Below are 20,502 nucleotides of genomic sequence, written 5' to 3'. Positions count from 1 at the left end.
TTCAGTTCTAAATTCTAAATTCAGTTCAGTTGGGAAAAAGAAGCATCCCATGGAATATCCAAGTAGAAATGTCTAGCAGGCATTTGGATACACCAGTCTGAAGCTGTATAGAAACACAGATTTACAGTCATAAGCATGTAGATGATAGGTTGAACAAAAGACAGTGATGAGATTACCCAGGTAGAGTATGCAAAATGAAAATCAAAAAATGAGAAGATCCAGGTTAGGAGGAAAAAAACACAGAAGCCAAAGGAGAATAATTTCAAGAAGGTGAGGATTATCACCAATACAAAAGACCGTAGAAAGCTCCAATGAAAAGTGAATAATGTCTAATGCAACTAGCAAATGGCAGGTTACTGGTGCCCGGAGAGAACTTTCAGTGGTATTATGGGGCTGTGTCCAAAGAGAGGAATGATGGGGAATGTGGGAAGGGTACACAGTGGGCTTGCATTTATTTCCTTTCCCATCGTTTAACTGTGCTTCCTCAACATTCCCAGATGTGAAAGATGGTCTTGGAATCAGTCTAGTCAAGTGCTTTGTGTTCTATATACATTCAGAAAATGGAAGACAGGATTAGTTCTTGTTCTAGAACTACATTTTTCCCTACATTTTACATCACAAAATTAATCTGGTTTCAGAATAACGCTTACATAGACCCTCGAGACCAAATTTTCCTGAAAGACTTTTTATATCTAAAATGAGTCACCATAAAGTGGAAGTTTTCTTTTCATCTCTCCAGAATCTTCTTTGGCGAGTTCAAAGCCCATGTTCCCTAGTATCTCGTCCAGGTCTCTGACAGCTACTGTCTCTCCTCAGGGAAAGAGAAAAAAATATGAAAATTCCTACTAATGCTGAAATGTTCCATATATTTTACCCATTCATTATAGACTTGGCAGAAATATGCAAGATCCATGGAACATGTTTCAGTTTACGGCAGGGCTTCAATACGGTTAGAATTAAGCTCACTTCTCTTAAACCTTTTTGGAAAAATAACCATATACACCATAAACTTCTAAAGGAACAGAATTAGTTTCCAGTGTATAATTTTTATGATAGAAACAGGCAGGGGGCGCCTGGGTGGCTCCGTCAGTTAAGTGTCCGACTTCAGCTCAGGTCATGATCTCACAGTTCCTGGGTTCAAGACCCACATCTAGTTCTGTGCTGACGGCTCAGAGCCTGGAGCCTGCTTCAGATTCTGTCTGTCTGTCTGTATGTCTCTCTCTCTCTCTCTCTCTCTCTCTCTCTCTCTCTGCCTCTCCCCCACTCATGCTCTGTCTCTGTCTCTCAAAAGAAAATAAATGTTAAACATTTTTAAGAAAAATAAATGGGCAGTTCCAGTGAAACGAGAACATCACCATGGTTGGAGTAAGAACACAAGGGTTGAATATTGTTCTCTACTATTTATTATCTACTGGAACTTAGGTAAATAACCTAACTTTGAGTCCTAGTTTTCTGTTGTATGAAACAAAGATGAGACTATCTTGCAGAGCTTCTGTGAAGATAAAATAACACTTATGAAAAGATCTAGGATTCTGTCAGGTATGTAGCAGACGTTTGATACGTTTTGTTTTAAATTTTTTTTTACATTTATTTATTTTTTAGAGACAGAGCGAGACAGAGCGAGACAGAGCAAAGCGGGGGAGGGGCAGAGAGCGAAGGAGACACAGAATCTGAAGCAGGCAAGCATTCAGCACAGAGCCCAACGTGGGGCTCGAACCCACGAACAGGGAGATCATGACCTGAGCTGAAGTCGGTCACCTAACCAACTGAGCCACCCAGGCGCCCCGCGTGATACATTTTAATAACTACATCTAAGCCAAAGTAGCATTGGCTTCCTTTTTTTTTTTTTTTTTTTTAGCTCTAACTAGATTCATTGCCTGTGCTAACCAAAATCACAGAATAATTACATTCTTATTCTGCATTTCACAATTAACCTGCAGTAATAAATTCTGTCTCTTGTCTTGGAAAATTTGTTAAAATGCATATCAATAAGATCAATATAAAAGCCCCAAAGAAAACAACCTGCCAAGATAAAATAATTTCAATTATATTGAATCCATATGTTGGAGAGTATCAGGATTCTTTATCACACGATTAGGAAGTAAGACAATAAGTGATCCATTGCGAGTGGTTTGTTGATTCATCATCAATCTCACCTTGGAAAGGTAAGATTTCACAATGATACAGCTTCCTGTTAGCTAAAGACAAGGCAAAATTCAAATCACAGAGAAAGAGAAGTGGAATTCATAGAACTGCTTAAGTTTCATAAAGAAGCACTTTTCTCATTTGGCTTATACATCTGGAATACCTATCTCCATAATAATATAAAAGTTAGGTCAAAATCTTTTCCCCTTGAAGCAGCTGTGAGTGACATCCTGCCATGTTGAAACATGTGGAACAGGTATGACATTGTAAATTGTACTCATGTATTTTTCTTCTTCATATTCCTTTTCTTCCATAAAATTTTTCCTATTCAGCCATAGAATTTATATAACTCAGAGGAAAGAGGGTTTTTTTTTAATTTTCAAAAGCTACTTTTTATAAAGCAAACCTGAAAATCTAACATTTCGTTTTACTGTGAACCAGAGGGTTGAAAGGGAAAAAAAAAAATGACACAAGGAAGCTCCCTTTCCCCCTTCTTCCCATATCCTATTTGGTAAGAAGAGGAGGGGAAAAGTCTGTTAACTACCTGAAGGGAGTGGGTGAGGGGAGGAGAAACAGGTGATGGCGGAGAAACAGTTTCACATCTGAAAGTGGTATCACACTGTATGTTAACTAACTGGAATTTAAACAAAAACTTAAAAAATAGAGTTAACCTAGCTTCTTCCGGTTTAATATAAAAAGTTCCTTTTTGGTTGACCTAGTTTATTTTGGGAAATTCTCAGTTTTTCAAATCTTTCCGCACGTCCGCTCTGAGAGGCCTCCTCGTAGTATCAGGGAAAGCTTGGGGGTCCTGCTGCCCGTAAAGGAGGGCGGCCAGACCTTGGGTTGCCCTCTGGATTCTCGATAGCTTCTTCAACAAAATCCACATTTCATGAGCCCTGACAGCCCATTTCATGAGTCCTGACATCTCCTGCTGAAGTTGATGGCCTGAGAAACTGTGGTCTGTGTCGTTGTGGTCTGTGTCGTTGTTGTTTTGTTTTTTAGCAAAGTCAAGGTTCTTTGGTCCTTCCTTCACTAACTTGGTTGGCTAAGCCCTAGCATTCACTGGTGATGAGGTCCTCTGTGTCTCAGTCAAGTATTCTATTAGTCCCGAGACCATACTGCCTACTCCATAGCCTCTGGAGGGATCACCTCTCCCTTTGACTTGGTGTCCCATGGCAGACCCACTGACCTCCATCTCTGAGAAACCTTCTACATTGCTTACTGGGAGTACGTGGGAAAACTGGATATCCTTCATACCACACAAAGCCAAAGGGGGCAAAGCGGCGGCCTGTTTCCAGCCCTCCCTCTGCCTAAGAACACCATACCACAATATCTATTCTGGTGAAAATGGCATCTTGTCTGGACACCCAATGAGGTGGTGACATCCCAGAGTTCCAAATAGGAAGCACGACAAAAGGTCTCCTTGGTTTTTTCTATACCCTCACTCCCATCCCATCAACACATCTAGAGTTTTTCTTCTATCTTACCTCCTATCAAGGTTTGATTAGAAAGAGGGGTTGAGGGTAGAGATGACGGGGATGTGCAGCAGGCAGCAAGAACACTTAAACCTTTTTTTGAGAGAGAGAGAGAGAGAGAGATCTTTATCTCTATTTCTCCCCCCAGTTGCACTTTCTTAAACCATAGATTCATAAATACAGAGAACAAACTGTTGGTTGCCAGAGGAAAGGGGAGTTGGGGGGGGGGATGCATGAAATAGGTAAACAGAGTCACAAAGATGAAAAGTACAGCATAGGGAATATAGTCAGTAATATAATAACGTTGTATGATGACAGATGGTAACGACATTTACCATGGTGAGCAGTTAAATAGATAATTATTGAACCGCTACATTGCACACCTGAAACTAGTATAACGTTGTATGTCAACTACACTTCAATAATTTAAAAAATAGTGCTAAGAATACTGTTGCAAAAATATGTTTTAAAAGCATTACTATCTCAGGTGCGCCTGGGTGGCTCAGTTGGTTAAGTGTCTGACTTCAGCTAAGGTCATGATCTCATGGTTCATGGGTTCAAGCCCTGCATCGGGCTCTGTGCTAACAGCTCAGAGCTTGGAGCCTGCTTCTGATTCTGTGTCTCCCCATCTCTCTGCCCCTCCCCCCCTCGCAAATCAATAAAACATTTAAAGAAGTTTAAAGCATTGCTCTCTCAGTTTTATATCAACTTCTTACCTGTAACGGTTTCAGCTTTATTCATTAGTTTATTAGGTTCAACTGTTCCATCAGCTGTAAAATGAGGTACAAATTACAGAGATCATAATGAGATTCAAACACATGAAATTCTTTTTTTTTTTTTTTAATTTTTTTTTTTTTTCCAACGTTTATTTATTTTGGGGACAGAGAGAGACAGAGCATGAACGGGGGAGGGGCAGAGAGAGAGGGAGACACAGAATCGGAAACAGGCTCCAGGCTCTGAGCCATCAGCCCAGAGCCCGACGCGGGGCTCGAACTCCCGGACCGCGAGATCGTGACCTGGCTGAAGTCGGACGCTTAACCGACTGCGCCACCCAGGCGCCCCTCAAACACATGAAATTCTTAACTGTGAAACAGAGCATAAGAAATCAACAATTTCCCATGATTTTTACTACAACTGTACTTCTCTCCCCCCGCTCCGCCCGTGCCTTCATATTCTTTTCTGTGCTCCACCCCACCAGGTACATAACCCTACACACCAGTATTGCCATTCAAAATGCTTTTATTACCTGCCCTGGTCTATAAAGTCCACGTTAGGACTACCTCACCTCTATTCCCACTTCTCTGCAAACTAGGGGGTCTGGGACATGAGCAGTCATCTCATGTAAAAATAATTCCATTTTTACAGACTGATTCATTTAGTCCTGTTTCCTTCACATCCAGTTCCCTGTCGATGTCAGTTAGGCCCTTCCACTTTCATGCTCCCCTTGCCTGTGGAACCCTGTCTGGTCCTAGCTGTGGTTCCCATTGCTCGCTCATCGCCCTCCTTGGTCAACCTTGTGACCGTCTCAGGTATGATCATATCACCAAAAGGGGGGAGGCAAGATAAGGGCTTTTTATCACATTTTGATTTTTTTTAACATTTATTCATTTTTGAGAGACAGAGAGACAGCGCGTGAGAGGGGGAGGGGCAGAGAGAGAGGGAGACACAGAATCCAAAGTAGGCTCCAGGCTCTGAGCTGTCAGCACAGAGCCCGAAGCGGGGCTCAAACTCACCGACCGCCAGGTCAGGAACTGAGCTGAAGTCGGACACTAAACCGGCTGAGCCACGCAGGTGCTCCTCACATTTTGTAATCATATAAAAATAGTAGATAAATTGCTTAATGGTTAGGTTGTTCCACAACTTTCAACATTTTGATATTTTTTCATCAGATTTGCAAGTTAAAGGATTTGTCAGTGTTTCTTTAAATGACAGTAATGCACGTTACCCTATGCATAAAATGTTCTTAGATTTATAAAGTTGAAACTCCTGCCTTTTAATATTGTAAAAAACAAACAAACTTGTATCTTGTAAATTTTTTCCTGCATTGAGCTATTTAATAGCAGTGTAATACAGCTGTATTTATTCTATAGAAATCCTTTTCTTCGGAAGCTGATTCTTTATCATGTCTTGATTCTGTTTTCAAAGTGCAGAATAGCATTTTAAAAGGAGAAAGGAGGAAAAATTGAAAAAAAAAAGTTTAAAGAGCAGAATGTTGTGTGCCAGGCCTTTCGTGGTGGATTGGACTGGGTATACATGGTAACGGTGGCAGTTTAGGATGCTACCCCGCTCCTAAAGTCCGAGCCCTTCGTCGGGCTCGGTGCTGACGGCTCAGAGCCTGGAGCCTGCTTTGGATTCTGTGTCTCCCTCTCTTTCTGTTCCTTCCCCGCTCATGCTCTGTCTCTCTCTCTCTCTCTCTCTCTCAAAAATAGAAAACATTAAAAATTTTTTTTAAATAATAAAAAGAATATTGTGGGATCTTAATGATGCTTTTTGAATCAGTGATACAGAGGAAAGGTTGCCAAAGTATTCCTAGAAACGTAAGTTTGGATCTAAAGTACTAACATAACATAGCAAATACATTTCCATCTTTCTTCCACACCTCCCAAATGGAACTTTTGGAAACCATAACATTTATTCTCAAGGAGGAGAGCCTAAAGCATAACACTTAAGGTAACTTTTTTTTTATTTTTATCATTTTCTATGGTTCTTTCTATAAGAATTTTATATCTAAGAAGTTTACATTAATAAAAAGACTTCTCACAACATAGAACCATGTGAACCATGTCTATGTCTATGTCCCCTTCCACTGACAGGTGCTTCAGAATCTTACAAAACTCTTTACCTGACATCTCCATCTTCATGTTTCCTAGAAAAGTGTCTAAGTTGCTGTCATCAACCTTACTTCCTAGGAGAAAAATAGAAGCGGTAAAAGCTATGAGAATGGGAAATGCTAATAATTTTCAATTTCAGAAAAATACTTCCTATTATCTTCACATCGCTATATTCCATTTCAGTGTGAAAAGAAGAGTCTTTTGACATGTATTCAGATGCACACTTTCAGTTATTCTATCAGAAATAGAAACATGTTCTTTTGATCATTTTAAAGAGAATATGGCTATAAGCACAGGAACATTTAACCCAGTACAGCCCATATGATATTAGACAAGAAGTGTTACTGGCTGATGTTGAGGGAACAGTTAGGAGCCAGTATGTAAAATGTGGTAGGGGCACCTGGGTGGCTCAGTCGGCTGAGCGTCCGACTTCGGCTCAGGCCATGATCTCACGGTCTGTTAGTTCGAGCCCTGTGTCGGGCTCTGTGCTCACAGCTCAGAGCCTGGAGCCCGCTTCGGATTCTGTGTCTCCCTGTCTCTCTGACCCTCCCCCGTTCATGCTCTGTCTCTCTCTGTCTCAAAAAAATAAATAAACATTAAAAAAATGTGGTAAATAAAGAGTCATGTAGCCATAGAATGAGGAATCAATTTTCAGCTTGTACTCAGAGGAAAAAGTGATTTCTCTTCCAATATGATACATTCGGTATTCTCTGCCAGCCAATTCATCAGGAAGATATAACAATCATAAATGCAGATGAGCCAAATTAGAGAGTCTAGAAAGTATATAACAGAACTGACAACATTTCATGGAGAAATAGAAAATACAACAATCATAATGAGAAATGTGAGCATCAAAAACACATGAGAAAAAGGTAGTAAATAACAAACAAGGCCAACATGGTTAATAGTGCTTAAATATTAAGTTTAGATCTGAAACTTTTTGGAAGCTAAGGCATAAAAGGGAACTCAGGTTATTACCTACACAAAGAAGCACACTGGTCTTTGGAAGAGAGAATTTTTTTTTCTGATATTAAATTTCAAGGAGTGCCTGGGTGTCTCAGTCAGTTAAGCATCCAGCTCTTGATTTCAGCTCAGATCAGGATCTCATGGTCAATTGTGGGATGGAGAGCCACATCAGGCTTCACGATGGAGCCTACTTAAGATTCTTTCTCCCTCTCCCTCAGCCCCTCCCCTGCTGGTGAGCACACGTGCCCTGTCTCTCTCTAAAAAATCAATCAATCAATCAATCAATCAATCAATCATCTAAAGTTCAAGACACTTTTCATCACTAAATAATCTAATGGGCAACATCTTCTGAAGATATAGTGACACTCTTGATATGGCTATTTTTAACACCAGTTCCCAAAAGCAGTTGATATATACTATCAGGAAGTTGTCTCAAAAAAGGCATTTCTAGGGACGCCTGGGTGGCTCAATCAATTAAGCATCCGACTCTTGATCTCAGCTCAGGTATGGATCCCAGGCATTTCTACAAAACATCTCTCCATAAATATTTTTTTGCTTATCAAAGCTACATATATGTGCTTATCCAAAAGTAGGTGGAAATGGTCAAAGAAGTAAACCTTGAATTTCTGCAACCATAGAGGGCACTTAAAAATGGACAATATGAAGTGGTTTGAATGTGTGTATAATTTTGGCTTGGTGTCAGAGATATTCTTCTCACTTAAATGTGCAAAATGTAAATCATTCCTTCCTTTTCAGCACCATCTGGCAAGAAAGGGCAGCTTATCAGAGAATTCAGAGGCTTAAGGTTACAGAAATACTATGCAAACCAAAAGAAGAAAAGGGTCCTTAACATTGTAATTGACAAACATTGTGCTAAAATTAAACTTTGAATTAGTGTATAAAGAGAAACTAGGGGCAAAAACATGGAGCTCATACAAAGAAATAACCGAAGAAAACAACGTTGAAATAACAAAAGAAAAAAAACAAACCTGAAGAAAAATTCTCCTAACAGTAACAAAGATTTTCACTCATTTCTTAAAGAAGAATTATTGTAAATCAATATCAGGAACCCACTATTTATCATACTCATATGTCTCACACAATTACACTTGAGTTAAAGTAGAGTAACTTGCAAACAGTGTAATTCTAAGTGCTGGTTTAGTCATTTTAATTAATGTGATTTTTTTTCTTCACAAGGTCCTTAGTGGAAAGATAACTGCAGTCAAGACTCTGGTCTCAGACTAGGCAGAAGAGGTAACTAGAACTCTCTAAAGGGCATGTTCTCATGTGCTACATACACATTTGACATGTGTGGAGTAAAGATACTAGAAAATTATGCCAGTGGTAAATCAGTTTAAGACCATCTCAAAATCTAGCTAGGGTTTTCCCAAGAGATCTATAACCTACATATCATTAGCTATCTCCATTCAACTGAAAATTCTTACTTTCAGGTAGAAATGAAAATCCTGAACTGACTAAATTGCCAATGAACCCTTCTAAATTCACTTTCCCATCTTCTGAAAGAAAAAATGCATGTCAGAGAACAAGGAATATGAACAGAGATTGGCAACTGTAATTGCTATACTGAAAAACGTTTGATATTTTGTAGATTCCATCAAAAAGACAGACTCATGCGTATCATTCAGACACATACCCTCCTACCGTATAGATCCTCCTCTGTATGATGCTACTTAAAATAAGTAGAACCCAAGTGGGTAGTTGGTAGAAAAGAGCTCGGATAATCCATGAAGTGGATAAACGCTTTAAGGATTCTTGAAAAGTTCAAACACATGCATGTCAGCTAAGATAAAGGATACCTAGAAATGTTAAATACTCACCCGTGATAGCCACATTCTTCCGGGATCTTTGAATCGCATCTTGGGGTAATGGAACTCCTATATTTTTCATCATGGAGTCTAGATCATCAGGAGTGACCTCATTTTTCCTAATGGCGGCCAAAGTTTTCAAGGGGCCTTCTTTTTCTATATTCAAAAAAATATGCAATACATGAAGTTAAAAAATATGCAATATTCAGTGGGTCCTGAGTGACAATAATTACTACTAGTAGTACTACTACTGCTACTTCTACCACTTATTAAGTATTCAGCTTAGTGCTTGCTAAGCACTATGCTGAGTGCTTTATACACACCATCCCATTTTATCGTTTAAAAAAAATTTTAGAATGTTTATTTACTTTTGAGAGAGACAGAGACAGGGTGGGAGTGGGGGAGGGGCTGAGAGAGAAGGAGACGCAGAATCTAAAGCAGGCTCCAGGCCCTGAGCTGTCAGCACAGAGCCCTAGGCGGGGCTTGAACCCACAGACCGCGAGATCATGACCTGAGCTGAAGTCGGATGCTTAACTGACTGAGCCACCCAGGCACCCCTCCACCATCCCATTTTAATACAAAGATTCTGTGAGGTTGTTACCAATATTTCCCTTATTTAACAGATAAGGAAACCTAGCCTTAGAGAGGCTAGTCTGTCTAAGCATACACAGTTATTAAATGTAAAGCCAAGTGTGAAGTGCAGGCTATCTGATTTCATAGAATGTTTAGGCGCTAGGCTAAACAGGGCATTGTAAATATTTAATTTGAGATTGAGGAATGATTACATATAAAGGAATCTCAGGACATCCGCTTATACTCATCTCTGGCATATCAGAGGCTGGGAATTCCATTAAAGCTAGGATAACTAAGCATAAAAGTAATTCTAGCAATTCTCTTGCCAAAAATTAGATAACCAGCCATAGTTTGATGTGACTATTCTTAATTTTTTTCATTCAGTGGATACTTGGATATATCCAACACATACATACAAAAAGTCCCCCAAATAATGGAAGGATTAGTTAGCACTGCTATCAATACCAAAAAAAGGTAACATTCATTTCTGAAAGTATCATGGTTCAATTGTTCAAGTAAGAAAACACATTTTAAACGTATTATGATAAACACTATCACATCATAAACATTAATCCTGTAAGAGATTTGCTTATAAACCACATACCTAGGAGAGTTTTATAGATCCCATTCAGAAAACCAGAGATTAAGGACAAAATATTTTGTCAGTTGAAAAAACATACCATTTGGGTCACATCCTAAACACCTACACTCTAGGGAATAATTTCATTTTTGTAGCTACCTAAATTAGGCCTTCTGAATTTTGTTCAGTTTCAATCTTGGGAATTAAAATTTAGAGGAAATTAAGCCATTTCAATTAATCTCAAGAACAAAGGCTCCAAGGAGACCCAGAAGTTCCACAGATATCACAGATATCTCACAGTTGGAGATGTCAATTAAATGAACACATTAAAACCAGATTACATTCAATGCCTCATGGCTAAGGCAGTGGAATAATGAGATGAATACCTCTTACAAAATATGGAGGAAGCTTGTATGTTTCAACATATTCCTACATGTTTCAATAGTTAATCTTCTCATGATAAAATCCCATTTTTATGAACATATAATAGGATAAAAAAAGAAAAGGTAACATTGATTTTTTTTTTTTTTTTTTTAGTATAGCTGACACACAATGTTACATTAGTTCCAGGTATACAACTTAGTAATTTGACAAGTTTATACGTTATGCTCTGTTCACCACAAGTGTGAACCATCTGTCCCATTACATCACTATTACAATATCACTGACTGTATTCTTTATGCTGTGCCTTTTATTCCTGTGACTTATTCATTTCATAACTGGAGGCCTGTATCTCCCTCTCACCTTCACCCTTTTTGTCCAACCCTCAAGACCCTCCCTTCTGGCAACCATGAAGTTGTTCTCTGTATTTATAGGTCTGATTCTGCTATTTGCTTATTTATTTATTTGTTGTTTGTTTGGCTTTATTTATTTATTTATTTATTTATAATTCTTCTTTGTATTTTTAAGTGAACTCTACACCCAATTTGGGTCTTTTTTTTTTTTTTTTTTTTTAACATTTATTTATTTTTGAGACAGAGAGAGAGCATGAACAGGGGAGGGTCAGAGAAAGAGGGAGACACAGAATCTGAAACAGGCTCCAGGCTCTGAGCGGTCAGTACAGAGCCCAACGCGGGGCTCGAACCCACGGACTGTGAGATCGTGACCTGAGCCGAAGTCGGACGCTTAACCCACTGAGCCACCCAGGCGCCCCCCCCCCCCCCCCAATTTCGGTCTTGAACTTAAAAGCTTGAGATCAAGAGTCACATGCTCTACCAACTAAGCCAGCTAGGTGACCCTGTTTGGCTTTTTTTAGATTCCACTTATAATTTGAATCATATGGCATTCATCTTTCTCTGTCTGATTTATTCCACTTAGCGTAATACCCTCTAGGTCCATCTATGTTGTCTGAAATGGCATGATCTCATCCTTTTTATGGTTTCCTTATTCATTCAGCTATTAACACTTAGTTAATCCCTTTTGAGTGATGGAAAAATACTATAAGTTCATAAAATTTAAGTCAAGAAAAGGTCAGGACTAGGATCCCTTCCTGATTCATCATCCAAAGTACATTTGTTACATACATGATGTGCTTCAGCATTAGAAAACTGCACAAATGCATATAATCAAAGCTAAAGGATTCCACTCAAAATTTTTATTGTTAAAAAATTCTCACTTACTTTGAACTTTTGTAAGATATGGCATTTTCATTAACTGAGTCAGGAAATCTTTTAAGTTCACTTTCCCCTCGTCTGAAAATGAAACATCAAGAAATGAATGGTCTTTCACCCAAAGATACAAAGGGATGAGGTCAAAAGATATGCATGCTTACCAAATCTTCAGAACCAAGTTAGTCCTGTTTTCTAACTCTGATTCTGCTAAACACACCTCAGACTATAAAAAGGAACATGATTATGATAACTCTTGCAGTCTTTTTTCTTGTAGAGCCAATGAGTGTTTCATGAATTTTACACACATTTTAACCACTTGGGACCATTGTTTTTTGGTAAGTTTCCTCTCTGGTATGACATTCTCTGAATTTTTCAGCATTACAAGTCCTACTACCACTATCTATGTTACGAGGGAAGAAGATATTCCCTACAAGTACCATAAACCAAACCCCAACCGAAATACCTAATGGAGACTATATATATACTTATAAGCAAAGATATATTAGTAAAGGAAGTGTGCATCTTTTGTTTTTTATTAGCCATGTATTTGGAACTGAAGAAGAAGAAAAGTACCCCTTTGCTCTGCATGTAAGTTAAACCTCCCACTGGCAGGATTCCAAAAACACCACTGTAGCCCTCTGAGGACCGTGGGGAAACCAAACTGGTAAGTGTGTGTCACCACACTAAGGCTTGGCCCTGCATTTCAGGGGCTTGAGAGAGCTGCACAGCTCCTGTCCAATAAAAACGTATGATTCAAACCTCAGGAGGCAAAGCGATGGGATGAAGACAGGAAGATTATACATCCCTAGGATAATTCAATATGAGACTAATCCAAAGCAAATTCTCAGCCAAGCCTAATAGGGAAAATCTAATGTTGTTGAACTCACTGCATCTGATTCCTAATCAATCAGCTCTGTGGGTTTATGAGTGAAAGTAAACACGAGTGTGATATGGAATAAATGACTCAGAAAAGAAATACTTACTATCCAGAGAAATGGATGTAAGCATCTCCTGCAATTCTTCCTCTGGCAAATAAATCCCCAAGCCTTTCAGTATAGGTTTTATATCATCAACAACAACTTTTTCATTGGTGACTTTGTTTAACGCCTTTGCAAGTTCATTAACCTCTATCCGGAGAAAATACTTTCAGTTTAGATGCAAATTCTAAACAATTAGCTTAAACTATGATTCAAAAAACTAATATAGATACCTAGCATTTTTTAAGCATTCACCTTAAACACTCTCTTGAGGTACATACACATCTAACTCTCATTGTATACCTACAAAATAGATCACTTATAGGGCAAACTCATAGTAGAAATTAAGCCTTGATATCTGTCTCCTTCTGTCCATCTATCTTTGCCTCTCAAGTTTCTTACATCCTTTCAGTATGTGTCCAGGGATCTCTCTGCTGCCCCTAGTCACTGCCACCTCAAATCTGCCTCTTTCCCGTCCCTTTATTAAACTTAATTTGTCTTATACTGATTCTCTTGTACTTAGAGCTGAGAACCTTGGTATACACAAGTAACCGCTAATTAATCTGCTGATAGAATTGTTATTGTTTTTAATATATGAAATTTATTGTCAAATTGGTTTCCATACAACACCCAGTGCTCATCCCAAAAGATGCCATCTCTTCAATACCCATCACCCACCCTCCCCTCCCCTCCCTCCCACCCCCCATCAACCTAGAATTGTTATTTTTTTAATAATTGGAAACCAATGTTAACAGAAGAGAGAGCTTTGCTTCCCCCTCCGTGTCAGTTTCCTTCTTATTTAATAACAATACTTTAATAGTGGCCTAAGATAGGTAATACAAAAGAATGTCTTAATGATCGTAATTTCTGATGCTGTGAAAGATCCTAGAGAGCTTTTTTTTTAGAGGTTAACTATCCTTCCTAGCACTTTAAGTACTTACGTATTCTGTCTAGGAAAAACCCGTATTTATTCTCTAATAGTATATAATCAATCTGAATTTAGCACTTTGGAATATGGATTTATAACTTCTGACTGTGATGACTGTACTTCCTAGGTACAAAATGTGCTGACACTGCCTTTGTATTCAGGTAAAACTTTTCTGCCTAGAAATAGACACCTAAAAATATGATAGCTATAAGGTAGTTAGTAATTCCATTATGTATTTGGGGAAAGACAAACTCAGCCATATTATAATTTGCACTGTTATAAAGTAGGTATTTTATCATTCAGATTTTGTGCATTCCCAAATCTATCCCACATCTTTCTACTTTATTCCTCACAGACATCTAAGTCATTCTCACATGTTTTCTTTGGGCAGGCTAGTCTCCTCATCTAGAATATACATCTAAATTCTCTCCCCAGTCCAGCAACCGGTTCAAGGTCCATCTGCTCCTTTAGGCTTCCCCAGATTATCATAGTTCATTCTGATATACCATGATATATAATAATGGCATAATATCAGTATATATAAGATGTATTCTTCTCATTATACTTAAATTCTTGTAGCTCTTGTGGCTGGTGCCACATGATCTAGTATACAATCTTCTAAATGTCTTTTTTCTTTCATCTCACCATAACCTCCCTTATGAGCACAAGACCCGTGTGCTATAATACTTCTACGATCTCTACCATGCATACCAAATAGACTCACTAATTGTTACTTGATTATTGACTAATGTATTTTCTCCTCTGCTCCCTTAATGTTTCCATTCCTCTAGCCTATTGTCATGCCTACCTACTATTCTACTTCCCTCCATTCTGTATTACTGAGCTTCTCAAATGAGTAATTTAGTATTTCTTGCCCCTATTTCATCACCCAATCTCTATTTTAAGCCCCCATAGCCCTCTTGGAATGATACTACTTTACATTTGACCACTTTTTATAACTTATGGGGTACTTCTATATTACTTCTTTTGACAGCCACAAAAAAATCTTACGAAATATATAGGACATGTACTATTATCTATAGTTCAGCACATATACCTGTATTTTATATTTAGATGAAGTGATTTGTCCAAGATCATGAGGAAGAAAACATGAGACTACAGGTCAAACATTCTGATGCAGAGCACAATGCTTCTGCTATTACAAAGAACAGCAAATAACCTCTCAACCCCCTTCTTTGTCAGATCTAATAATCTTAGCCTTCACCGTCCTCTGTACAATTTGGGTAGCTGACTACCTGCCCTCACGTCTTAATTAGCCTCCTTCCTTCCAATTACAGAATGAGTACACGCCATGCCACGTGCTTAATGATTTACATTTTAACGGTGTTTGGTCTTAATACTCTTTAATATCAAGTTTCATTTCATTTAGCAATGTATTTTCAACATTTTCCCTTGTCAGCATATTATTCTAGGAGTATTATTTTTAAATGACCACATAGTATTCCACTGCATCCTATCTTTCTAAACCAAAATTCAGTGGAATCCTAATAATGAACCCTCTTAGAATTTTCTTTCAGAAGAATTGGCCCAATTTACACGAATACGTAGGAAGTGAAAAAAAAAAAAAAAGCCATTCATTTCACCACATCCTTTCCAACTCCTATTTTCTCCTTATTCTCTTCTTATTCTTCTGGAAGAACTGTAAGATCATGCTGTCAATCATTTCCTCCAACACCTTCCCACAAAAACATCTCTTCAGGAATTATATTACATTTATCAATTAAAGAGAAGTGACTTATGCATGATATGCGACATCTATCCATAAGATGGTAAAATCTTTCTCATTTTACCTTAAGGGGATTAGCATTAACTCAAAGATTGATAAAACAATCAAAGTAAAGAAATTGACTAAACAGATTAAGAATCTAGCCTAGAAGGTCTTGGTCATTGCTTTTTCTTCTCTATATTATCTCTGAGATTTATTTCTCCTGATTGTTATCCAGCTGTTACCTCCATGAGGCAATTACATGGCCAAATTACAGCTCCAGCTTTTCTCATGTGCCTATTTCTCTGGATAGTCTCTGAGGTACCATCATTGCTACTAACTTGAAATAAATATACTTTCAACTAGATTCATTCCTTCATTAACCTAAGTTGGAACCCATGGTTCTGTTTTCATTTGTTTCTCTCTAAACCCAGACACCACAGTTTTTTCCCCTTTTAGCATATCTCTTTCATTCATTTTTCCCTACTAGTCCATACTGAGGACCCTTTTCAGGTCCTCACCTCCCCAGGCCTGTATTATTTCCAAATGTTTCTAAATACTATTAAATACCACTCTTTCCCTCTCTCAATCCAATCTCCACACTGCAACGGGAGTGACTAGATTGATCATATCACTCTGTTGTTTAAAATCATTTCATTGGGGGCATCTGGGTGGCTCAGTCAGTTAAGCCTCTGACTTCGGTTCAGGTTATAATCTCGTAGTCCGCAAGTTCGAGCCCCACATTGGTCTCTGTACTGACAGCTCAGAGCCTGGAGCCTGTTCAGATTGTGCCTTCCTCTCTCTCTGCCCCTCCCCTGCTCACTCTCTCTCTCTCTCAAAAATAAACATTAAAAAAATAAATAAATAAATAAAAACACTTCATTGGTTTCCATTATATTTTGAACTCGATTCAAATTCCTTACCTTTATTTTCATTAAAGAATCTGAATGATCTGGTCCATGACCATCACTCGAACATCATCTTTTGCCAGTCTCTCCTTTTTTCACTAGACTTCAGCCAGAAAGGCCTTTCAGTTTCTTAAACATATGTGTTATTTCCTACCCTAGAACCATTCACAGCTTCTTCCTCTTGTCTGAAAGACGCTTCTGCCAACTCTTCCAGCAGCTGATTCCTTCTAATCCTGTAGGTTTCAGCCTAAATGTCACATGTCAGAACACACGCTTCCCTGGCCATCCTATTTAAATTAAGTCACTGCACCTTAACGCTCTACCGCCTCCTTGTACATTTCCTCCTTAACATTTAGCACAATTTGTAGTTATTTATTTGCTCAGCTGTCTTTCTTCAGTGAATTCTCTGGGGTCAGAGACCAGTATTTACCTGTCTTGGTTACCAGCATAGTGTCACTCATTTGCTGACTGAATGGATTAAATAAACGATCTTCCTGCTTCTAGTGGCTCCTTAGTCCAATCCACTGTTAAATCAATCTTTAGAGACAGCTTAGTACCTGACACTCTCTTGCCCAAAGAGTGTATTGAGACCTGTTTTGAGCAAAACATTTAACAGCTCCTCCAATGTAGACCTACCAACTATCTCTCATTCCTTATCTTTCAAATCCTACTTACACCTCTGATCTTTTCTTCCCTTTTAAATCTCTAGGTGTCAATGTTTTCTGGCTTTCCCTCTACCTATCAAGCAAGATGCTACCCTTCCTTCACAGTTCCTCCATTTTTTTCGTAGGAATCTAATCTTCACCCAAACTCTTAAAATAATATGCATCACTAATTTGCCCTTACAGAATACTAGTTATATTTTCATGTCAATGACCTATCTTTTCATCTAGATTTTAAGATTTCTCACGGCCTACTTTATGCATATTTTTGTGTTCAATACATGTGTGCTGATCACGATAATATTAATCGGTAAGTTACAGCATTGAATGAATTTTGAAACTGAACCATTAAACTACAATACAGTAAAAGAAATATCTGCACATGGAGTCCAACACTTGCTGTGGGGTCTTAGGTAAGGTACAATTTCCTCGAACTTCACTTTTCTCTTTCTTTATTGTAAGATTTCTACTTAACAGGATAGTCATAAAGAATAGTTAAAAAATAAATTATGTGAGGGGCGTCTGGGTGGCTCAGTCGGTTAAGCGTCCAACTTCGGCTCAGGTTATGATCTCATGACGATTTGTGAATTTGTGATTTCGAGCTCTGCATCAGGCTCTGTGCTGATAGCTCAGAGCCTGGAGACTGCTTTGGATTCTGTGTCCCTCTCTCTGTCCCTCCTCTGCTCATAGTCTCTGTCCCTCTCAAAATAAATAAATATTTTTAAAAAAAGAATAATTATAAAAAAATAAATTATGTGAAAGTGCTTGGTAAAACATCAAACACTATGCAAAAATATTATTTGCCAACCATTAATGATATTATTTGAAACCAAAGAAAATAAAGTATACCTTTAGAGACTATGAGATAAAACTATGTACTTTTGACCCTAAGATACTTTTAATACTGAAAATAAGAGTTAAAGAAGAGTTTTGGTAAGTTCCTAAAACATTAGGCAATTAACTCATTTTTAAAGTGAGTTAGATATTTTCAAAATTATACTCAAAAGTTAGAGCATCCATCATGGGACGCTGCAAAATGTTTCTTGGTACCACAATCGAAAAGACAAAGATTCAAGTTGGAAGGATCACTGATCCCAATAAGTTAAATATATGAATTTCCATCAGGGGTGCCTGGGTGGCACAGTCAGTTGAGCGTCTGACTTTGGTTCAGGTCACGATCTCGGGCTCTGTGCTGCCAGCTCAGAGCCTGGAGCCTGCTTCGGATTCTGTGTCTCCCTCTCTCTCTCTGCCCCTCCCCTGCTCACACTCTGCCTCTCTCTCTCTTTCCAAAATAAATAAACAAAAAAAATTTTTTTAAATAAAAATAAATTTCCATCAGAATGAGAATTCACATGTTCTCTATGCAACTATAAAAAGGAATGAGAAAGGCCTTTATATTCTGATATGAACAAATATCCAAAATATATTACTGTATTAAAAAATCAAGGATACAGAACAATGTACATGTCATGCTCTCACGTAAAAAGTGAGGGAGGGATAGGTATGTGTATATATATATATATATATATATACATTCATACATATATATACATACATATATTCATATTTTCTCGAACGATCTAAGTACTTCCTGTCTCAAAAATAAATAAAACATTAACAAAAAATTAAAAAAAAAAAAAGAAACTAGTTACTTATTAGTTAGTTACTGGGGAAAAGGAATAGGAACTGAACAGACCAGGCAAGAAGGAGATTTTCATTGTGTATCTTTAAATACTTTTTTATTTATTTTTACTTAAAAAAATTTTTTTTAATGTTTTATTTTTATTTTTGAGACAGAGACAGACAGAGCATGAGCAGGGGAGGGGCAGAGAGAGGGGGAGACAGAGAATCCAAAGCAGGCTCCAGGCTCTGAGCTGGCAGCACAGAGCCTGATGCTGGGCTTGAACCCATGAACTGTGAGATCATGACCTGAGCCGAAGTCGAACGCTTAACCAACTGAGCCACCCAGTGCTCCAATACTTTTTTATTTATGATCTGTGTGAATGTATTACCTAATCAAAAACCTTAAATTTATTAAAACATTTTTAGGGTCACGTATTTTTGGCAACCTTGTTAGAAGACATATTATTTGCTTCAATTACAAACTTATAATGTTTCAAACTAGACTTACATGAACACAGGAAGCTCACCTTCATCTGAATACCCAAAATACTGAATGTATACCATTCATTTAATCTTGTAGCATATTAGTTATATGTTGATGTAAGTAGCCCATCACTTTTCAACAACTAGCTAAAAATTTCCTATATTCTGTGTTCAAAACTTCCTAATTATTCTCACCTCTAAAATCTCGAAAACGCTTAATGCTCTTCAGTGCTAAAAGGGCAGTCTTTAGAGAAGTATCTCCCTTTTCTGTGAAGACAAAAACAGAACAAAGAAAAATTAGTAGATTCAAGAAACATAAAGTACTTCCACAGCGAGCTAAATCGGTTCTCTTGCTGGCCCTTAAGGCATCTTATGGTTTTCTAGCTACGTAAACTTTTGTCCTGAATGCAATCTACAGTCTGCCTATTTAAATCCTATTCATGTCAAAACCAGCTCCTAAGTCTAGATTTCTAAAAAGCCTTCTGTTGAACCTAGATGATGCCCTCTAACCACTACTCTTTCCTTTTCCTTTCCTTCCCAAACTATTTTCTGGAAAGAAATGTTCTTATTCATCACAATCATATTGTCATTCACACATCAAACTGGTCTTATCTAGCTTCCACCCTCTCAAAACTGCTTTTACCAAGTTCACCCATTAACTATTTATTGCCAAATCAATGAATACTTTTTTGGGGTCTTATTTAATACTTTCCTCTTTCATTCCCAAATTAATGAATACTTCTTAATTTGTTGGTCTTATCTAATACTTTCCTCCTTCAAACTCTTTTTTCTCTTTGTTTTGTTGCTATAGCTTTCTTTTGGTTTCTCTCCTACCGTTCGTTCTAGTTACTTCCTGTTACGTCCTTTATAAACTATTCTTTCTCCACCATTACTTAAATGTTAGCATTTCAGTGTCCTTGGCCCTCTTCTTGTTGCACTCTATAAACCATTCCTGAATTCTCTTGTCACTACAAACTGTATGTTGCTGACTCTCAAGTTTCTATTTCTAGGCTAGACCATTGTCTACTGCACATCTTCAACTCCGTGTCCACTCCATGCCCTCAAACACAGTATTTCCTTTTTGTGTGATATATTGAATGTGGTTCAATGAATTCAATGTGCGATATATTGAATGTGATTCAATGAATTCAGTGAATTCAAATGAACTGATGATTTTATTTCCATGCAA

At 37.9% G+C, this 20,502-nt stretch overlaps 1 protein-coding gene across 1 annotated transcript in view; it reads right to left on the bottom strand.

The window, feature by feature from the left end:
- Window positions 1-20,502, bottom strand: part of LOC147571463 (EF-hand calcium-binding domain-containing protein 13-like) — a 134,212-nt gene that overhangs the window by 11,315 nt on the left and 102,395 nt on the right. The window contains 7 exon segments of the mRNA XM_086696352.1: window positions 707-811; window positions 4,337-4,390; window positions 6,463-6,525; window positions 9,256-9,399; window positions 12,016-12,087; window positions 12,990-13,133; window positions 19,509-19,581. Coding sequence (XP_086552478.1) covers window positions 707-811; window positions 4,337-4,390; window positions 6,463-6,525; window positions 9,256-9,399; window positions 12,016-12,087; window positions 12,990-13,133; window positions 19,509-19,581 — 655 coding nt within the window.

Source organism: Puma concolor, unplaced genomic scaffold (genome assembly GCF_028749965.1).
Source record: "Puma concolor isolate L17-30 unplaced genomic scaffold, mPumCon1.1.hap2 unalloc_scaffold_26, whole genome shotgun sequence".
Classification (NCBI taxonomy): Eukaryota; Metazoa; Chordata; class Mammalia; order Carnivora; family Felidae; genus Puma; species Puma concolor.
Note: the sequence above shows the minus strand (reverse complement) of the source record. Positions and strands in the feature narration are given on the sequence as shown.